The sequence below is a fragment of the Microcaecilia unicolor genome, chromosome 3 (assembly GCF_901765095.1).
Source record: "Microcaecilia unicolor chromosome 3, aMicUni1.1, whole genome shotgun sequence".
Classification (NCBI taxonomy): Eukaryota; Metazoa; Chordata; class Amphibia; order Gymnophiona; family Siphonopidae; genus Microcaecilia; species Microcaecilia unicolor.
In genome coordinates this window covers 392,637,337-392,650,807 of record NC_044033.1, presented here as the reverse complement: position 1 = coordinate 392,650,807, position 13,471 = coordinate 392,637,337, and the positions used below count along the sequence as shown (strand labels likewise).

Here is a 13,471-nt window from a genome sequence, read left to right as displayed (position 1 = left end):
TTGCTCCCCACAGAGCAGTCTACAGCCCTCAGCTCTAGTGGTATGTCCATTGGCCAGAGTTGGCTCCCGAGGATTAGTCTATGGGCCTTTTCTTGGTATAGCCAGGAAATGGGGGGGGGGGGGGGGGGATCCATCCTTCTGTAACGCTGAGCCTCACTTTCACTCAGTGTGGCTGGCTGATAAGGGTTCCACGGGACCTTTGCCATAGGGGATGAGTACTTGATGGTGATGCAGCAGAATGTTAAGCGGCCTCTTTTTTTTAGCCACAGGAAAGAATTGGAATCATCGGTATAGGTGTGCTGATGCATGCCAGGTCCAAGCAGGAGCCCCAGTGTATATCCTCATTCAGAAGGTAGTATTGAAGTACTCCAGGCTCAACTGACAAGATCTTGAGTGACCATCTGGGTGGAGGCCCCAGCAATAGCTCCAGAAGTTATTTGCAGATTGACAGCTGTAGCTGTATTCCTTTGTGAGACATTACAAGATTGACATCTGTGCTAGAGGTGATGATGCCTTTGGCAGAGCAGTTTTCAGGAGCGTCTTGTCTTTCTCCTACCCTAAGAGGTAGAGCTTTTGTGCATCCTGTTGGTCTGGACTAGTATAGCAGGATAAAAAGAGAGGTGAAATTTGGTCTTACCTGATTAATTTTCTTTCCTTGATTTCATGCTAGACCCAGGGCCCACTCAGGAACAGTGTGGGATTTGAAGAGTTGATTTCAGTATCTGCCTACTTTATCTGCTCTTACAACTGTTTCTGGTTCATAATTGCTAAATTTTCAGAGGTTTCCCATAAGAGTGTTATTTATCATTGTACAGTATATAGTTTTGTTTTTTAAATGGTTGCTTTTGGCATTAGCATTCTGAGTAATTCCAGGCTACACCACTCCTTATGCTGGTGATGTCATTGGAAGATTCAGCTTCTTTGCTTTCATCTGCTGACAGTGCAACATAACCTGTTGGTCTGGATTGATCTAGCAGGAATCAAGGAAAAGAAATTATCAGGTAAGACCAAATTTCACTTTAGTGCCACACTGTGCTTGGGTTGTGTTGGGGGGGGGGGGGGGTTTAGGAAGATGCATGTCTATTGAGAACTGGCCTGAAATCACCAATCAATTTATATAGTCCACTAGCTAACAATTAATTTTGATCATTACCTATCTGAAAACTATCTGACCAGAATATTAACTGGTGACCTACAGATGAAAGACTCATAAAATGCTGCAAGATTCTTTTAGCATTAAGGATCTCCCCTCTTCAGGTTTCAGAGGACAGTACCATACTAGTGCTGAGAATGGACATCTTTAAATGTTCATGTGCCATGAAAAATGGGCAGCGCTATAAATGCCTTGGAACATTTAATAATTATTGTCATGGGAAGTAATTTTAAGAGGACATCTATGTCCTAGTACCAAAAAGGCGCCTTTTAAGTCTATTTTATAAAGGTAACATAGATGCCTAAGTGCCTTTATAAGATAGGCTTGCAGAACAGTCAGAATAATACACACATGCCAATGCACACATTTATACATTCTCAGAAGTTGGTGTAAATATGTATATGGGATGTACCTGCATATTTTATAAAATACATATGTACATCACACAATTGTTCCTCCTTTTCACCCAGACTGGGATAATCTGTGCAGTCATGTACATATGCATACGTATGATACATAGAACCACAGAACTTTTCTGCACAAAGAGCTTTTATAAAATTACTTCCTAAGTTGGAGTGCTTGATTAAACCAGTTTCAGCAGAAGTTACATGAATACACAGTGTGTATTTTCTTGTTTTCCTTTTCCCTTGATTCACATTAAAGGTTAGTATTCATAATCTTGTACAGCGCTGCGTAACCCTGGCAGCGCTATAGAAATGCTAAGTAGTAGTAGTAGTAGTATATCCAACTAGTCATTCATTAGAGCTCTAAGACTGGTATAGACCCAGTCATGAAGGGAAAGACATGGGTTTTCCCTTTGTGTTTGTGCATAATAGCTAGAAATAAGTATGGAGGAAAAAGTTCACATTCGGTCATCTTGACTCTTCATGACCATTCAAAATATTTACAACTTATATAGAATACAGCTATCAAACATCTACAATTCTCATAGATTTGATCGTATGACCCGTCTCCTGGAAGCACAGTGTTGATCCAAAAGTAAATCAGGAACTAAACTGAAGCTTATCTATCTAGTTTCCTTTTATCCTTTACTGTATCTCTGTATCCTATCTCTCACCCCTGCTGTCTACTGTCTTCCCAGCCAGGGCCAGTCTTTCTTCCTGTCTGTATCCCTAGTGAGTGAGTATCCTGGAGTGGAGGAGTTGCCTAGTGGTTAGAGCTCTGATTGACATCCAGAGGTGACCAGTTCAAATCCTTCTGCTACTCCTTGGGCAATTCACTTTTAACCCTCCATTGCCTCAGGTATAAACTTAGATTGTGAGCCCTCCAGAGACAGAGAAATACCCAGTGTACCTGAATGTAAATCACCTTGAGCTACTACTGAAAAGGTGTGAGCAAAATCCCCCAAAATAAAATAAAATAGTTTTCCGCTTGATCCTTTTTGTTGTTTTTATGTCTTTTTATACAGTTTGTAACATTGCTGTGAATTAACTAAAGGCAGTATAGCAATTGTTTCAATAATTATTTATGAATGTAATATCCAGAAACATGTTTAATCCTCTTTTAAACTAAACACTATTAGCTTTGTCCACATTCTCTGATAACAGATTCCATTACTTGTTTGTACATTGATTAAAAAATACTTTCTTAACTTTGTTCAGATTTGACCACGGCACCACTTTTGGACAATGTGCACACTTGATCAGTAAAAACAGACTTGCAAAGATTGTATTATTTTTGAAAATATGAGAAGGTCCTTGGAGGTCCTTGAACAATCTAACCAGCTTCCACAAAGCTTTGAAAACACACCTCTTCAACAAAGCTTACAAAAGTCAACCTCAGTGATACATATCATCCCTTAAACTACCCAAGCACACCAAAAACACCTCTCACACAACCTACCCAACATCTAAATCCTCTTCTACCTCAGCTTTTGATCAACTGTATTTAAATCATGTATTGACTTTATCATAACCTTACTCTGTAAGCCACATTGAGCCTGCAAAAAGGTGGGAAAATGTGGGGTACAAATGCAATAAATAAATAAATAAAATTAGTGATGAATAAAATTGGTCATTCTTTCTGAGCAATAATTTAAACCTGGGACAGGCATTTCTGAGGATTTTAACATGTGTTGTCTGGTTTATAGGAGGTAGCTGTAAAAGAGCAGTTAACAGGAAAAGGAAAACTGAAGAGAAGGAGCCTCAGCTCACCTAATGTAAATCGGGTGAGTATCCCTTACCTTGACTACATTGTTGGGAACTTCTCTGAAAATAAACAAGAAAGAAAGGACAGACAGAATTCAAGTGACACTAATTACAGCAAGTTCCTTGGTACAATTTGCATGCATCATGTTAGACATTCAAAAAGACTAGAATAGATTATATAAATTGGACTACACAGAAAAAATTCAGCTTGCACATCTATCAAATGACCATCTGCTCATTTTTTGTATTTTGGTATTTTTTAAGTTTTAGTGTATTTTGTATTTCATGGTTTTATTCACATGTGTTTTTCATGCACAAAATCAGAGGTAGTAAATTATAAATTGCATAAGGAGCAACTTTTAAAGAATAAACATATGTAAAGGATGCAGCGGGGGGTGTTTATAGACTTTGGCTTTGGCCTTTTCTTTAGCTAGGTGCTACAGCTTCCAGCTTTCCATCAAGAAGATTAAGGGGGAATAGTTTGAGCTGCTAAAGCTTTTGGATGTTTGTTACATTACACTTAGTCTTGTATTCTGCAACAGCCTACCTAGTTCCACGTGGATCACAAAGTAAAAGTAAAACCAGCACGGACAGCTGGGAATTTACAAAAAACAAAATCACATATTAAACCATAATTCATCCTACATTCTTCGTAAACAATACAGTTTTAATTTGCTTGCGAAACAAATAATTTGTTAAAGAACAAACAGATGAAGGAAGAGAATTTCATATCAAAGCAGCCTGGTAAGCAAGCAAAGATGAAAACTGTCTTAAATACTTAACTAACTTAGCTAATGGAAACAATAAGGAGACCTACTCTCTCAGTTTTGCCTGTTTATTAGGATCAAGCACCCCCTCTTGGATTTAAGCTCATTCAACCAGGGGCATAGCAGCAGCATGAGTGGAAGCTCGCACAGTTTCCTTTTTGGAGATTTGTAAAGCCACCACTTGGTCTTCTTTGTGTTCGTTTACAAATTCAGATTGAATGATCAGATCAGAGAAGATGATTCCTGTGGTGGTGCAGTAGTACTGTTGACAGGGAAGACTAGGCATCCAAATGGCAGGCATTTAATACGAGCAGGTACAAAGTGGTGCATATAGGAAAGAGGAGCCCAAACCATAGTTTCATAATGCAAGGTTCCACATAAGTTCATTCCTTTCCTAATAATTTCTAACATTTTATTTATTTTCTTAGCCATCAACTATGACACCTAGATCCTTTTTCTGGGCATTAAGAATAAAATTGAGAATACTGTGCAATTCTGGTCACTGCATCTCAAAAAGCAAAACATAGAATTAGAAAAGGTACAAAGAAGGGTGACAAAAATGATAAAGTAGATGAGACAACTTCCCTATGAGAAGAGGTTAAAGAGGGTAGGGCACGTCAGCTCGGAGAGCAGGTGGCTGAGGAAAGATATGATAGAAGTTTATAAAATACTGAGTGAAGGAAGAGGAAGTGACTTTACGGTGTGGAATGGACGCCTGAGTTTGTAGCTCCCTCTCTATCCTACCTCACTCAGCGAAATCCCCACCATCCAGCCTCTAGCGAGTCTCACTTCAATTTGCTATTACATCGGAAGGCTGGTTCTTCAAAATGAGCAAGTCTCAGTTGTCTCAGTGCAAGGAGGGCGTGATGGTAAGGGCCCATCACGCAGCGTTTCTCCGGTCCCCCCTTGCAGATCGGATTCTGATTCAGCATTGTCTCTCCATGAGCAGCCCCGGATTTCATCTAAAAAAGGTCCCGTGAAAGACTTGGCTAAATGCCTGGAGGAAATGTGGGTTGAGATAAAAGCCTCCCAGGAGGAAATCTTAGAACGCATGGACGCTATCAGCGTTGACCTGCGGGAACTTGGGAGCCGGGTTGATGAACTGGAAGACTGCGTGGAGGAACAGGCTGAGCATACGGTTGCTGCGGAATCTCGTGTCTCCCAGCTGCTTGCCCAAAACAAAGAATTACGATTTAAAGTGGACGATCTTGAAAATCGGGGGCATCGGAACAACCTCCATTTTCATGGTGTCCCTGAGAATGGGGATGCAGAGGATGTCCCAGCCATTGTGCGCCTGCTTTGTGCAAAGCTTTTGGATGTCGAGTCAGACTCGGAACATTTTGAAATTGAAACAGCGCACAGAGCCTTGGGGAAACCTTTGGAGAACCGACCTAGAGACATTATAGTAAGGTTTGCATCATTCGCATTTAGGGATCGTGTACTGCAATGAGTGTGCCAATTATCGTCGGTGGATTACAATGGGGCGAGGGTTTCAGTTTACCACTCTCTTTTCTCTTTGTCTCAGCGACGGGCTATGAACCCAGCCCTGGAGCTGCTGGCAAGGAGAAGATTCCCTATCACTGGGCGTTCTCGCTTGCCCTATGCTTTACAGTGGCTGGGAAACTACAGAGTCTGCCGTATAACAGAGGCTTGGAAGATATTGCATTCTGCTGGATTATCATCAACCATAGCACCTCCGGTGGAAATGGCACCTTCAACCAAGGAGAGGCTCTAGAAATGGAAGAGGGTCTCTCACAAGGCTAAGAAACACTCAGCACCTGTTTGATTATGATGTCTAACCTGACTGTAGCTTGTTGCTTGTTCGCTGGTTCTCTTGATTTTTGATTACAGGTCAATGGGTGATATGGGGATGTATGTATGTAGCTTAGGTTGGATGGAATGGTGAGATGTATATGGCTTAATTCGGGATGGGTAGGATTGGTTTGAGGGGGTGGGGGTGCTGTATCGGGGGTTCATTGGGCACTGTGGGTTACTTCTAATGTCCCATTCACTTCCTCTGGGGTTGTCTGTTTGGTATTTGATGGTTCAACGGGTACGAAGTTGCTCGAGATTGGGGGTGGGGGGGTGGGGTATGTGTGGTGGTTTTTTTTTTCCTTCTCTCTCCCTTCTTTCTCCGTTCTGGTGGCGGGGGTGAGGGTCTTTGCTGCTCTGTTCTGTCGATCTTGGGTTTCCATATGCCTGGCTGGTTATTGTATCAATATGTAATCCTTTTTTATGATGAGTACTGATCTAAAGTTTTTGACCTACAATGTTAAAGGCCTAAATTCACCTCAAAAACGCTATAAACTATTTAAAGAACTAATGCATTAATGCATTATAAACCACATGTGGTGTTCCTTCAGGAGGCACATCTTGAAAGGGAACATGAAAAATTTTGGGTGGCTGGGTTCACATGAGGTTCTGCAAATAATACACTTTTTGCTTATTTACAACCCAAAATTTTAGTGATTTCTGCGCAGTCTGTATTGAGGCACCAGTCCTCAATTTTACTTTGAACTTCTTTCTTTTATTTTGGCTGGAGAAATGAACTTTTATCTTCCCTTCATATTGCAATAAACTCTCCTCATGCCCTGTGACCGGTACTGGATCTATATTTACATCTAACCCTCCTCCTGGACAACAAAGAAAAAGCCTACAGCAACCTGCTTCAATTGGACCATCCAAGGATATCAGAACCAGAAACTATAAAGTTCATACCTACAATCCGTAGGTTAAAGTTTTATTTTAACCACATAACTGTTTCTAAAACTCTGAATTATTATTAGCATTTGTATAGCGCTACCAGACACACGCAGCGCTGAACACCTGACATAAAGAGACAGTCCCTGCTCAAAAGAACTTACAGTTAGGGTGAGGGAAGTAATGGGTGAGAAGGAAATCTGTTAGATTTCTTAAAACTAAAGTCAACCATCAGCCGCTGCATTAAGTTTCCAAAGAAATTCACATAGAAGTGCAGTACAGCCATTTGTTTTCTATTGTTGGAAGCCTTTGATCTTTGACTCTCTTTGCTTGTGAAATAAACTGGATTTACAACTGAAAAACCTCCAGAGATCCGCATCAATTGGAACAAAAGACATCAAGATCAGAAACTGCTAACTAAACCCCTACTACAACTTTTGAGATAATGTTCATATCTATAACTTATACTACCTCTAAAGCTCTGTTATCTTGCTGAAGCTTCCTCAGCATTAAAACGTCCAAATAATTTCACAGGAGTGAAACACGTCCATCTACTGCATGTCTCTGAGAAACAGAAGTGCCTGTTAAATATTAGATACTGGACTTTAAAAACCAAATTACCAAGCATTTTCCTGGGCTACATGCCAAGGTATGGTTATGGTCAATGACGCCTCTTTGTCTTACAAACTCCTGAACCTCTCAGATAATCCCCTCTCCACTGCCTGCAGTAATTCCAAGCCTGCACTTACCATCTAAGCAATTGCATAAAGTTAAGCAAAACAGCTGCCCTAACTTGTGCTGAGATAATCGGGCACCAGTCTGAATTACCCCCCACAAGGGACCGCATGAGGCAGCAGACAGCACTTGGGGGGCAAGTGCAGGTCTGGCAAACGGCACCGCTGTCGCCCTCGGAGCAGGGAGAGGCATCCGAACCTCTCCCCACGAGGGACTGCAGGAGGGTCATGGGACAGCGACCGCGCGCCCGACTCTCCCACCCAGGCCTGCCTCTCCGACATCGCTGCCTGGATGTCCAACCGGCATCTGAAACTGAACATGGCTAAGACTGAGCTCCTTGTCTTCCCACCCAAACCCTCTTCTCCTCTTCCCCCACTCGCCGTCTCTGTTGACAATGCCCTCATCCTCCCCGTCTCTTCAGCCCGCAATCTCGGAGTCATTTTCGACTCCTCCCTCTCCTTCTCTGCCCATATCCAGCAGACAGCTAAGACCTGTCGCTTCTTCCTCTATAATATTAGCAAAATTCGCCCATTCCTTTCTGAACAGACCACCCGAACTCTCGTCCACTCACTCGTTACCTCTCGTCTTGACTATTGCAACCTTCTCCTCGCTGGCCTCCCGCTTAGCCACCTATCCCCCCTTCAATCTGTCCAAAACTCCGCCGCACGTCTTATCTACCGTGTGAACCAATACTCTCATATCACCCCTCTCCTCAAGTCGCTTCACTGGCTCCCGATCCACTAACGTATACAATTCAAGCTTCTCCTATTGACCTTCAAGTGCACTCAATCTGCAGCCCCCCATTACCTCTCTACCCTCCTCTCCCCATATGTTCCCACCCGTAACCTCCGCTCTCAGGACAAATCACTCCTATCTGTACCCTTCTCCACCACCGCTAACTCCAGACTCCGCCCCTTCTGCCTCGCCTCACCTTATGCCTGGAACAGACTTCCTGAGCCCATACGCCGTGCGCCCTCCCTGCCCATTTTCAAGTCCTTACTCAAGGCCCATCTCTTCTCCCTTGCTTTTGGCGCCTAACCACCTTCCCCATTCCAGATACATACACTGACTACATAGCTTATTACCTTTAGATTGTAAGCTCTCTTGAGCAGGGACTGTCCTTCCCCTTGTCTAAACTTGTACAGCGCTGCGTAACCCTGGCAGCGCTATAGAAATGCTAAGTAGTAGTAGTAGTAGTAGGGAGAGACGATCGAGCCTCTCCCACGGGGGACCGCATGGGTTGTGTGGAAGCAGTCGTGCACCTGGCTCTGCCTCCTTGCCCGCCGCTTCCTCAGACAGCAGCAGGAAAGGGGAGCACTGTCTGGTGGAGCTGCCCCAGGAGCATGGGAGTTATGGAGGCGAGAGGGAACCGCCAAGGGCTCAGTCGACAGCACCGAGACCAGAGCACAGCAGCAGTGACAAGAGGAGAAGGGGCAACGTGGCGGAGGCCCCGGAGACAGGCTCCGAGGGGCTCAGAGCAAAGCAGTAGCTGCAGCCTGAGGCTACTGCCCCCCTCTGGTGTCTACCTCCAACATAGACACAGCTCCCAGGGTTGTGGAGTCTCTGTGCCCTGGGCAACGCATCCGATCACCAGACCGTGAGTAAAGTGCCTGTTATATTTCAAGATATTGAGACTTTACAACTGACAAGACTTGAAAGGCCTGACAGTAAAAACCAAAGTAAAAACTGAATAATTGCTAGTGAACTGAAGACACCTTCAGCAGGACGGGTGTGCCTGAGAACGAGCCTTTTACACTGCATTTGATCAACTGGAGAAGGCAAGCTTGTGATGAGAGCAGATTGGGGCAACACGTTCTTAATAGAAACCACAGGAAATATATATCATAATGAATACCCTCAAACTACTCCTAATAATCTACTCCCTAACACTGATCCATTTAACACTAACACCCCACTTGCAGAAAACATTATCATACCCATACTACACAATCATCATAAATTGATCAAATACACCACACCTCACCAAACTGTTAACAACCTAAACAAAGGAAGAACATTTACATGCAAACAACCACAACAGAAGGGAAAGAAGGGCCCAATCAAACTCACCTCAACAAAGAAACGACAACTAACAAAAGTCCACTTAACACCAAATACATAAGACCCATTCCAAACAATCCAAGTGGGCTACGTTAACGCCAGATCCGCTGTAAATAAAACAGCAATACAGACAGACTGGATCATGTCAGAAAACCTCGACCTACTCTTCCTCACTGAAACTTGGATCCATGACCAAAAGGACCCTATAATCCTAGACCTGTGCCCTCCAGGATACAAAATCACACACTGGACTAGAAAAGAAAAGAGAGGCGGAGGCATAGCACTACTCTATCGGTCCCACTTTACCACCGAAACCACTGCCGAGACCATAACACTTCAACTTGAAATTGCCGCAATCAGAATCCACAACAAAACCGTACGCAATCATGTGAATTGTCTTGTTTTACAGTCCTCCAGGTAATTGGAACGAAGGCCAGACCAACTTCATGGACTTCATTTCAAACACTTGTGTAACCAACTCTAATATACTACTATTAGGAAACATTAACCTCCACCTAGAAGACCCAAACTCTACCAACACACGAGAATGCAAGGAATTCCTCCACTCATGGGATCTTAAATGGCCACACATGCAAGCAACCCATGTCAAAGGGCATACACTCGACCTCATCTCACACAATCTGCCCACAGACCAGAACCTAATAATAACAGAAATTAAATGGACAGAAACACCATGGACCGACCACTATAAACTAAACGTATCCCTAAAATGGCGGAAAAAGGGTTCACACCGTATACAAGAACACACAACCTACAGCACAAGAGGTCAAATAGACTCGGAAACGTTCTGGCAACAGATATACAAAAACAAATGGACAGCACAAATGGACTCTATACACTACCTCTCAGAATGGGATAAAAGATGCAGAAGCATACTGGACAAAATAGCACCCTTAAGAACAAGAACCTTTCGTAGGCATAACTCGATACCGTGGTTCAACAAAGAACTGAAAAAAATTAAAACACAATCCAGGAAACTTGAACGAGCTTGGAAAAAAATAAACGACGAACACACACTCAACGCATGGAAACAAATACAAAGAAAATACAAATATGCAATAAGACAGACCAAAAGGTCATACTATAAAACTAAAATAGGGCCAGATTACAAAGACACGAATAAATTATACCAACTCGTGAACAAACTACTAGACATCACCTTGGTCACCACAACCAATACAGACATCCCATCTGCAGACAACCTTGCTAAATACTTCAATGAAAAAATTGCAAACCTACGCAACACGCTACCTCAGGACAACACCGATATCGAAAATTTCATCACTGACTTGGACCCAACACCTGGTGAATACCCAGCGGACCAAACTTGGTCAAACTTCACCGCAGAAACAGTCACCCAGGCGATTAATAGGTTCTCCAACTCTCACTGTAAATTGGATACCTGCCCCAGCTACCTAATAAAATCCGCCCCCCCACCGCTTCATAGCAGACCTTACATACCACTTAAACTACATGCTTCAACAAGGTCTCTTCCCTAATGAAAATGGCAACATCCTACTCACCCCAATACCAAAAGAGCCCAAGAAAAAATAAAACGAAATCACTAACTACCGCCCAGTAGCATCAATCCCACTGGTGGTCAAACTGATGGACAGCATGGTAACCAAACAATTTACTGATTATATAAACAAATTCACAATATTACATGAATCACAATCAGGATTTTGCCCCCTCCATAGTACTGCAACAGTACTAATTACCCTCCTAGCCAAATTCAAGCCGGAAATAGCAACAGGCAAAAGCATACTTCTCCTCCAATTCGACATGTCCAGTGCGTTTGACATAGTAAAACCATAAAATACTACTAAGACCTCCTAGATTACTTCGGGTTTGGCGGACACATACTTAGTTGGATCAAGGGTTTCCTAACCACTAGAACATGTCAAGTGAAATCAAGCTCAAACATATCACCACCGTGGAAAGCAGAATGCGGAGTACCTCAAGGGTCACCACTATCACCGATCCTTTTCAACCTAATGATGACCCCACTAGCCAAATCCTTATCCAACCAAGGCCTTAACCCTGTCATCTATGCAGATGTTGTCACAATATACATTCCTTACAAACGTGATCTGACAGAAATCACCAACGAAATCAAGCTCAGCTTTGAATATCATGAACTCATGGACAAACGCCTTTCAACTGAAACTCAACACAGAAAAACACAGAAAAAGCACACAGTCTCATCCCAATACAATACAAACAAGCCCACAAACATAAACACCCCAGGTTATACCATCCCTATCTCAGACAGCCTGAAAATTCTAGGTGTTACAATCGACCGTAACCTCACACTAGAGAACCAAGTGAAATCTACAACAAAGAAAATGTTCCACTCAATGTGGAAACTCAAACGCGTGAAACCATTCTTCCCAAGGGAAACATTTTGCAACTTGATACAATCAATTGTACTAAGCCATGTGGACTACTGCAATGGAATTTATGCGTGATGCAAAGAACAAATTATAAAGAAACTTCAGACCGCTCAAAACACGGGAGCCAGGCTTATATTTGGAAAAACACGATTCGAAAGTGCCAAACCCCTCCGAGAAAACTGCACTGGCTTCCAATCAAAGAATGGATTTTTTTTGTTACATTTGTACCCCGTGCTTTCCCACTCATGGCAGGCTCAATGCGGCTTACATGGGGCAATGGAGGGTTAAGTGACTTGCCCAGAGTCACAAGGAGCTGCCTGTGCCTGAAGTGGCAATCGAACTCAGTTCCTCAGTTCCCTAGGACCAAAGGCCACCACCCTAACCAGTAGGCCACTCCTCCACTCCTATTGCTTTCAAAATCTGCATCCTGGTTCATAAAATTATCTACGGCGAAGCCCCGGGATACATGACAGACCTCATAGACCTACCAACCAGAAACACAACAGGATCAACACGAACATACCTAAATCTCCACTACCCAAGCTGCAAAGGACTCAAATACAAATCAACCTATGCATCCAGCTTTTCCTACATAAGCACACAACTATGGAACGCATTACCAAAAGCTGTGAAAACAACTTATGATCACGTAAACTTCCGGAAATCATTAAAAACTAACCTGTTCAAAAAGGCATACCCTACCGACCATGCCTGTACCCTGCAACACAACGAAACCAAAGCTCGTACTGGACATATAATAACTCTTCCTCTCTACAATTCTCTTGTTCTCTTTTTGATTTCCTAATGTGTCTGTACACATGAACCTTATTCTACCACAACATTACTGTATTTGTTCATACCGGAATTGGCGAACGCTTTTACGGTACTATGTAAGCCACATTGAGCCTGCAAATAGGTGGGAAAATGTGGGAATCAAATGTAACAAATAAATACCCCCATGTTTTTTGTGCCTCTGCTGTAGATGCTTCTAAGAAAAGGGGGGCTGCAGTTTTGCGCCATCCTTCACTGCAGATAAAGGTGCAGAAGGTTAAATATGATCAGGAAGGAAGATTTTTACTCTTAAGTGTGGTAGTAGACAATTATACTTTTACATTAACATCGGTATATGCCCCTAATGAAGCCCAGGAGGGGTTTTTTAACAGGCTTGGTAGACACTTCTCTTTATATTCCACTGGTAAAACAATAGTTGGCGGAGATTTCAATGCTACTTTTCACCCTACATTGGATAGATCTAGCTTGGCAACAAACGCAGACTCTTGGATATCTGATGCGTTGGTCAGGTTTGCTAGGGACTTGGGCGTTTGTGACTTATGGCGTTTGAGTCACCCATCCGCCCTGGACTACTCCTTTTACTCTCATTCTCATGACACCTATTCTCGAATCAATTATTTACTGGTTGATATAGCTTTAACACATGTGGGTGGTGATTCAGGTATTGGAGTTATTACT

General features: G+C 42.9%; 1 protein-coding gene across 1 annotated transcript in view; it reads left to right on the top strand.

Moving 5' to 3' along the window:
- KIF13B (kinesin family member 13B) overlaps positions 1-13,471 on the top strand; it is a 427,996-nt gene that overhangs the window by 354,893 nt on the left and 59,632 nt on the right. Inside the window, exon 34 of the mRNA XM_030198710.1 lies at positions 3,264-3,341. Within this exon, the coding sequence (XP_030054570.1) occupies positions 3,264-3,341 (78 nt within the window). The remainder of the gene's footprint in view (positions 1-3,263; positions 3,342-13,471) is intronic.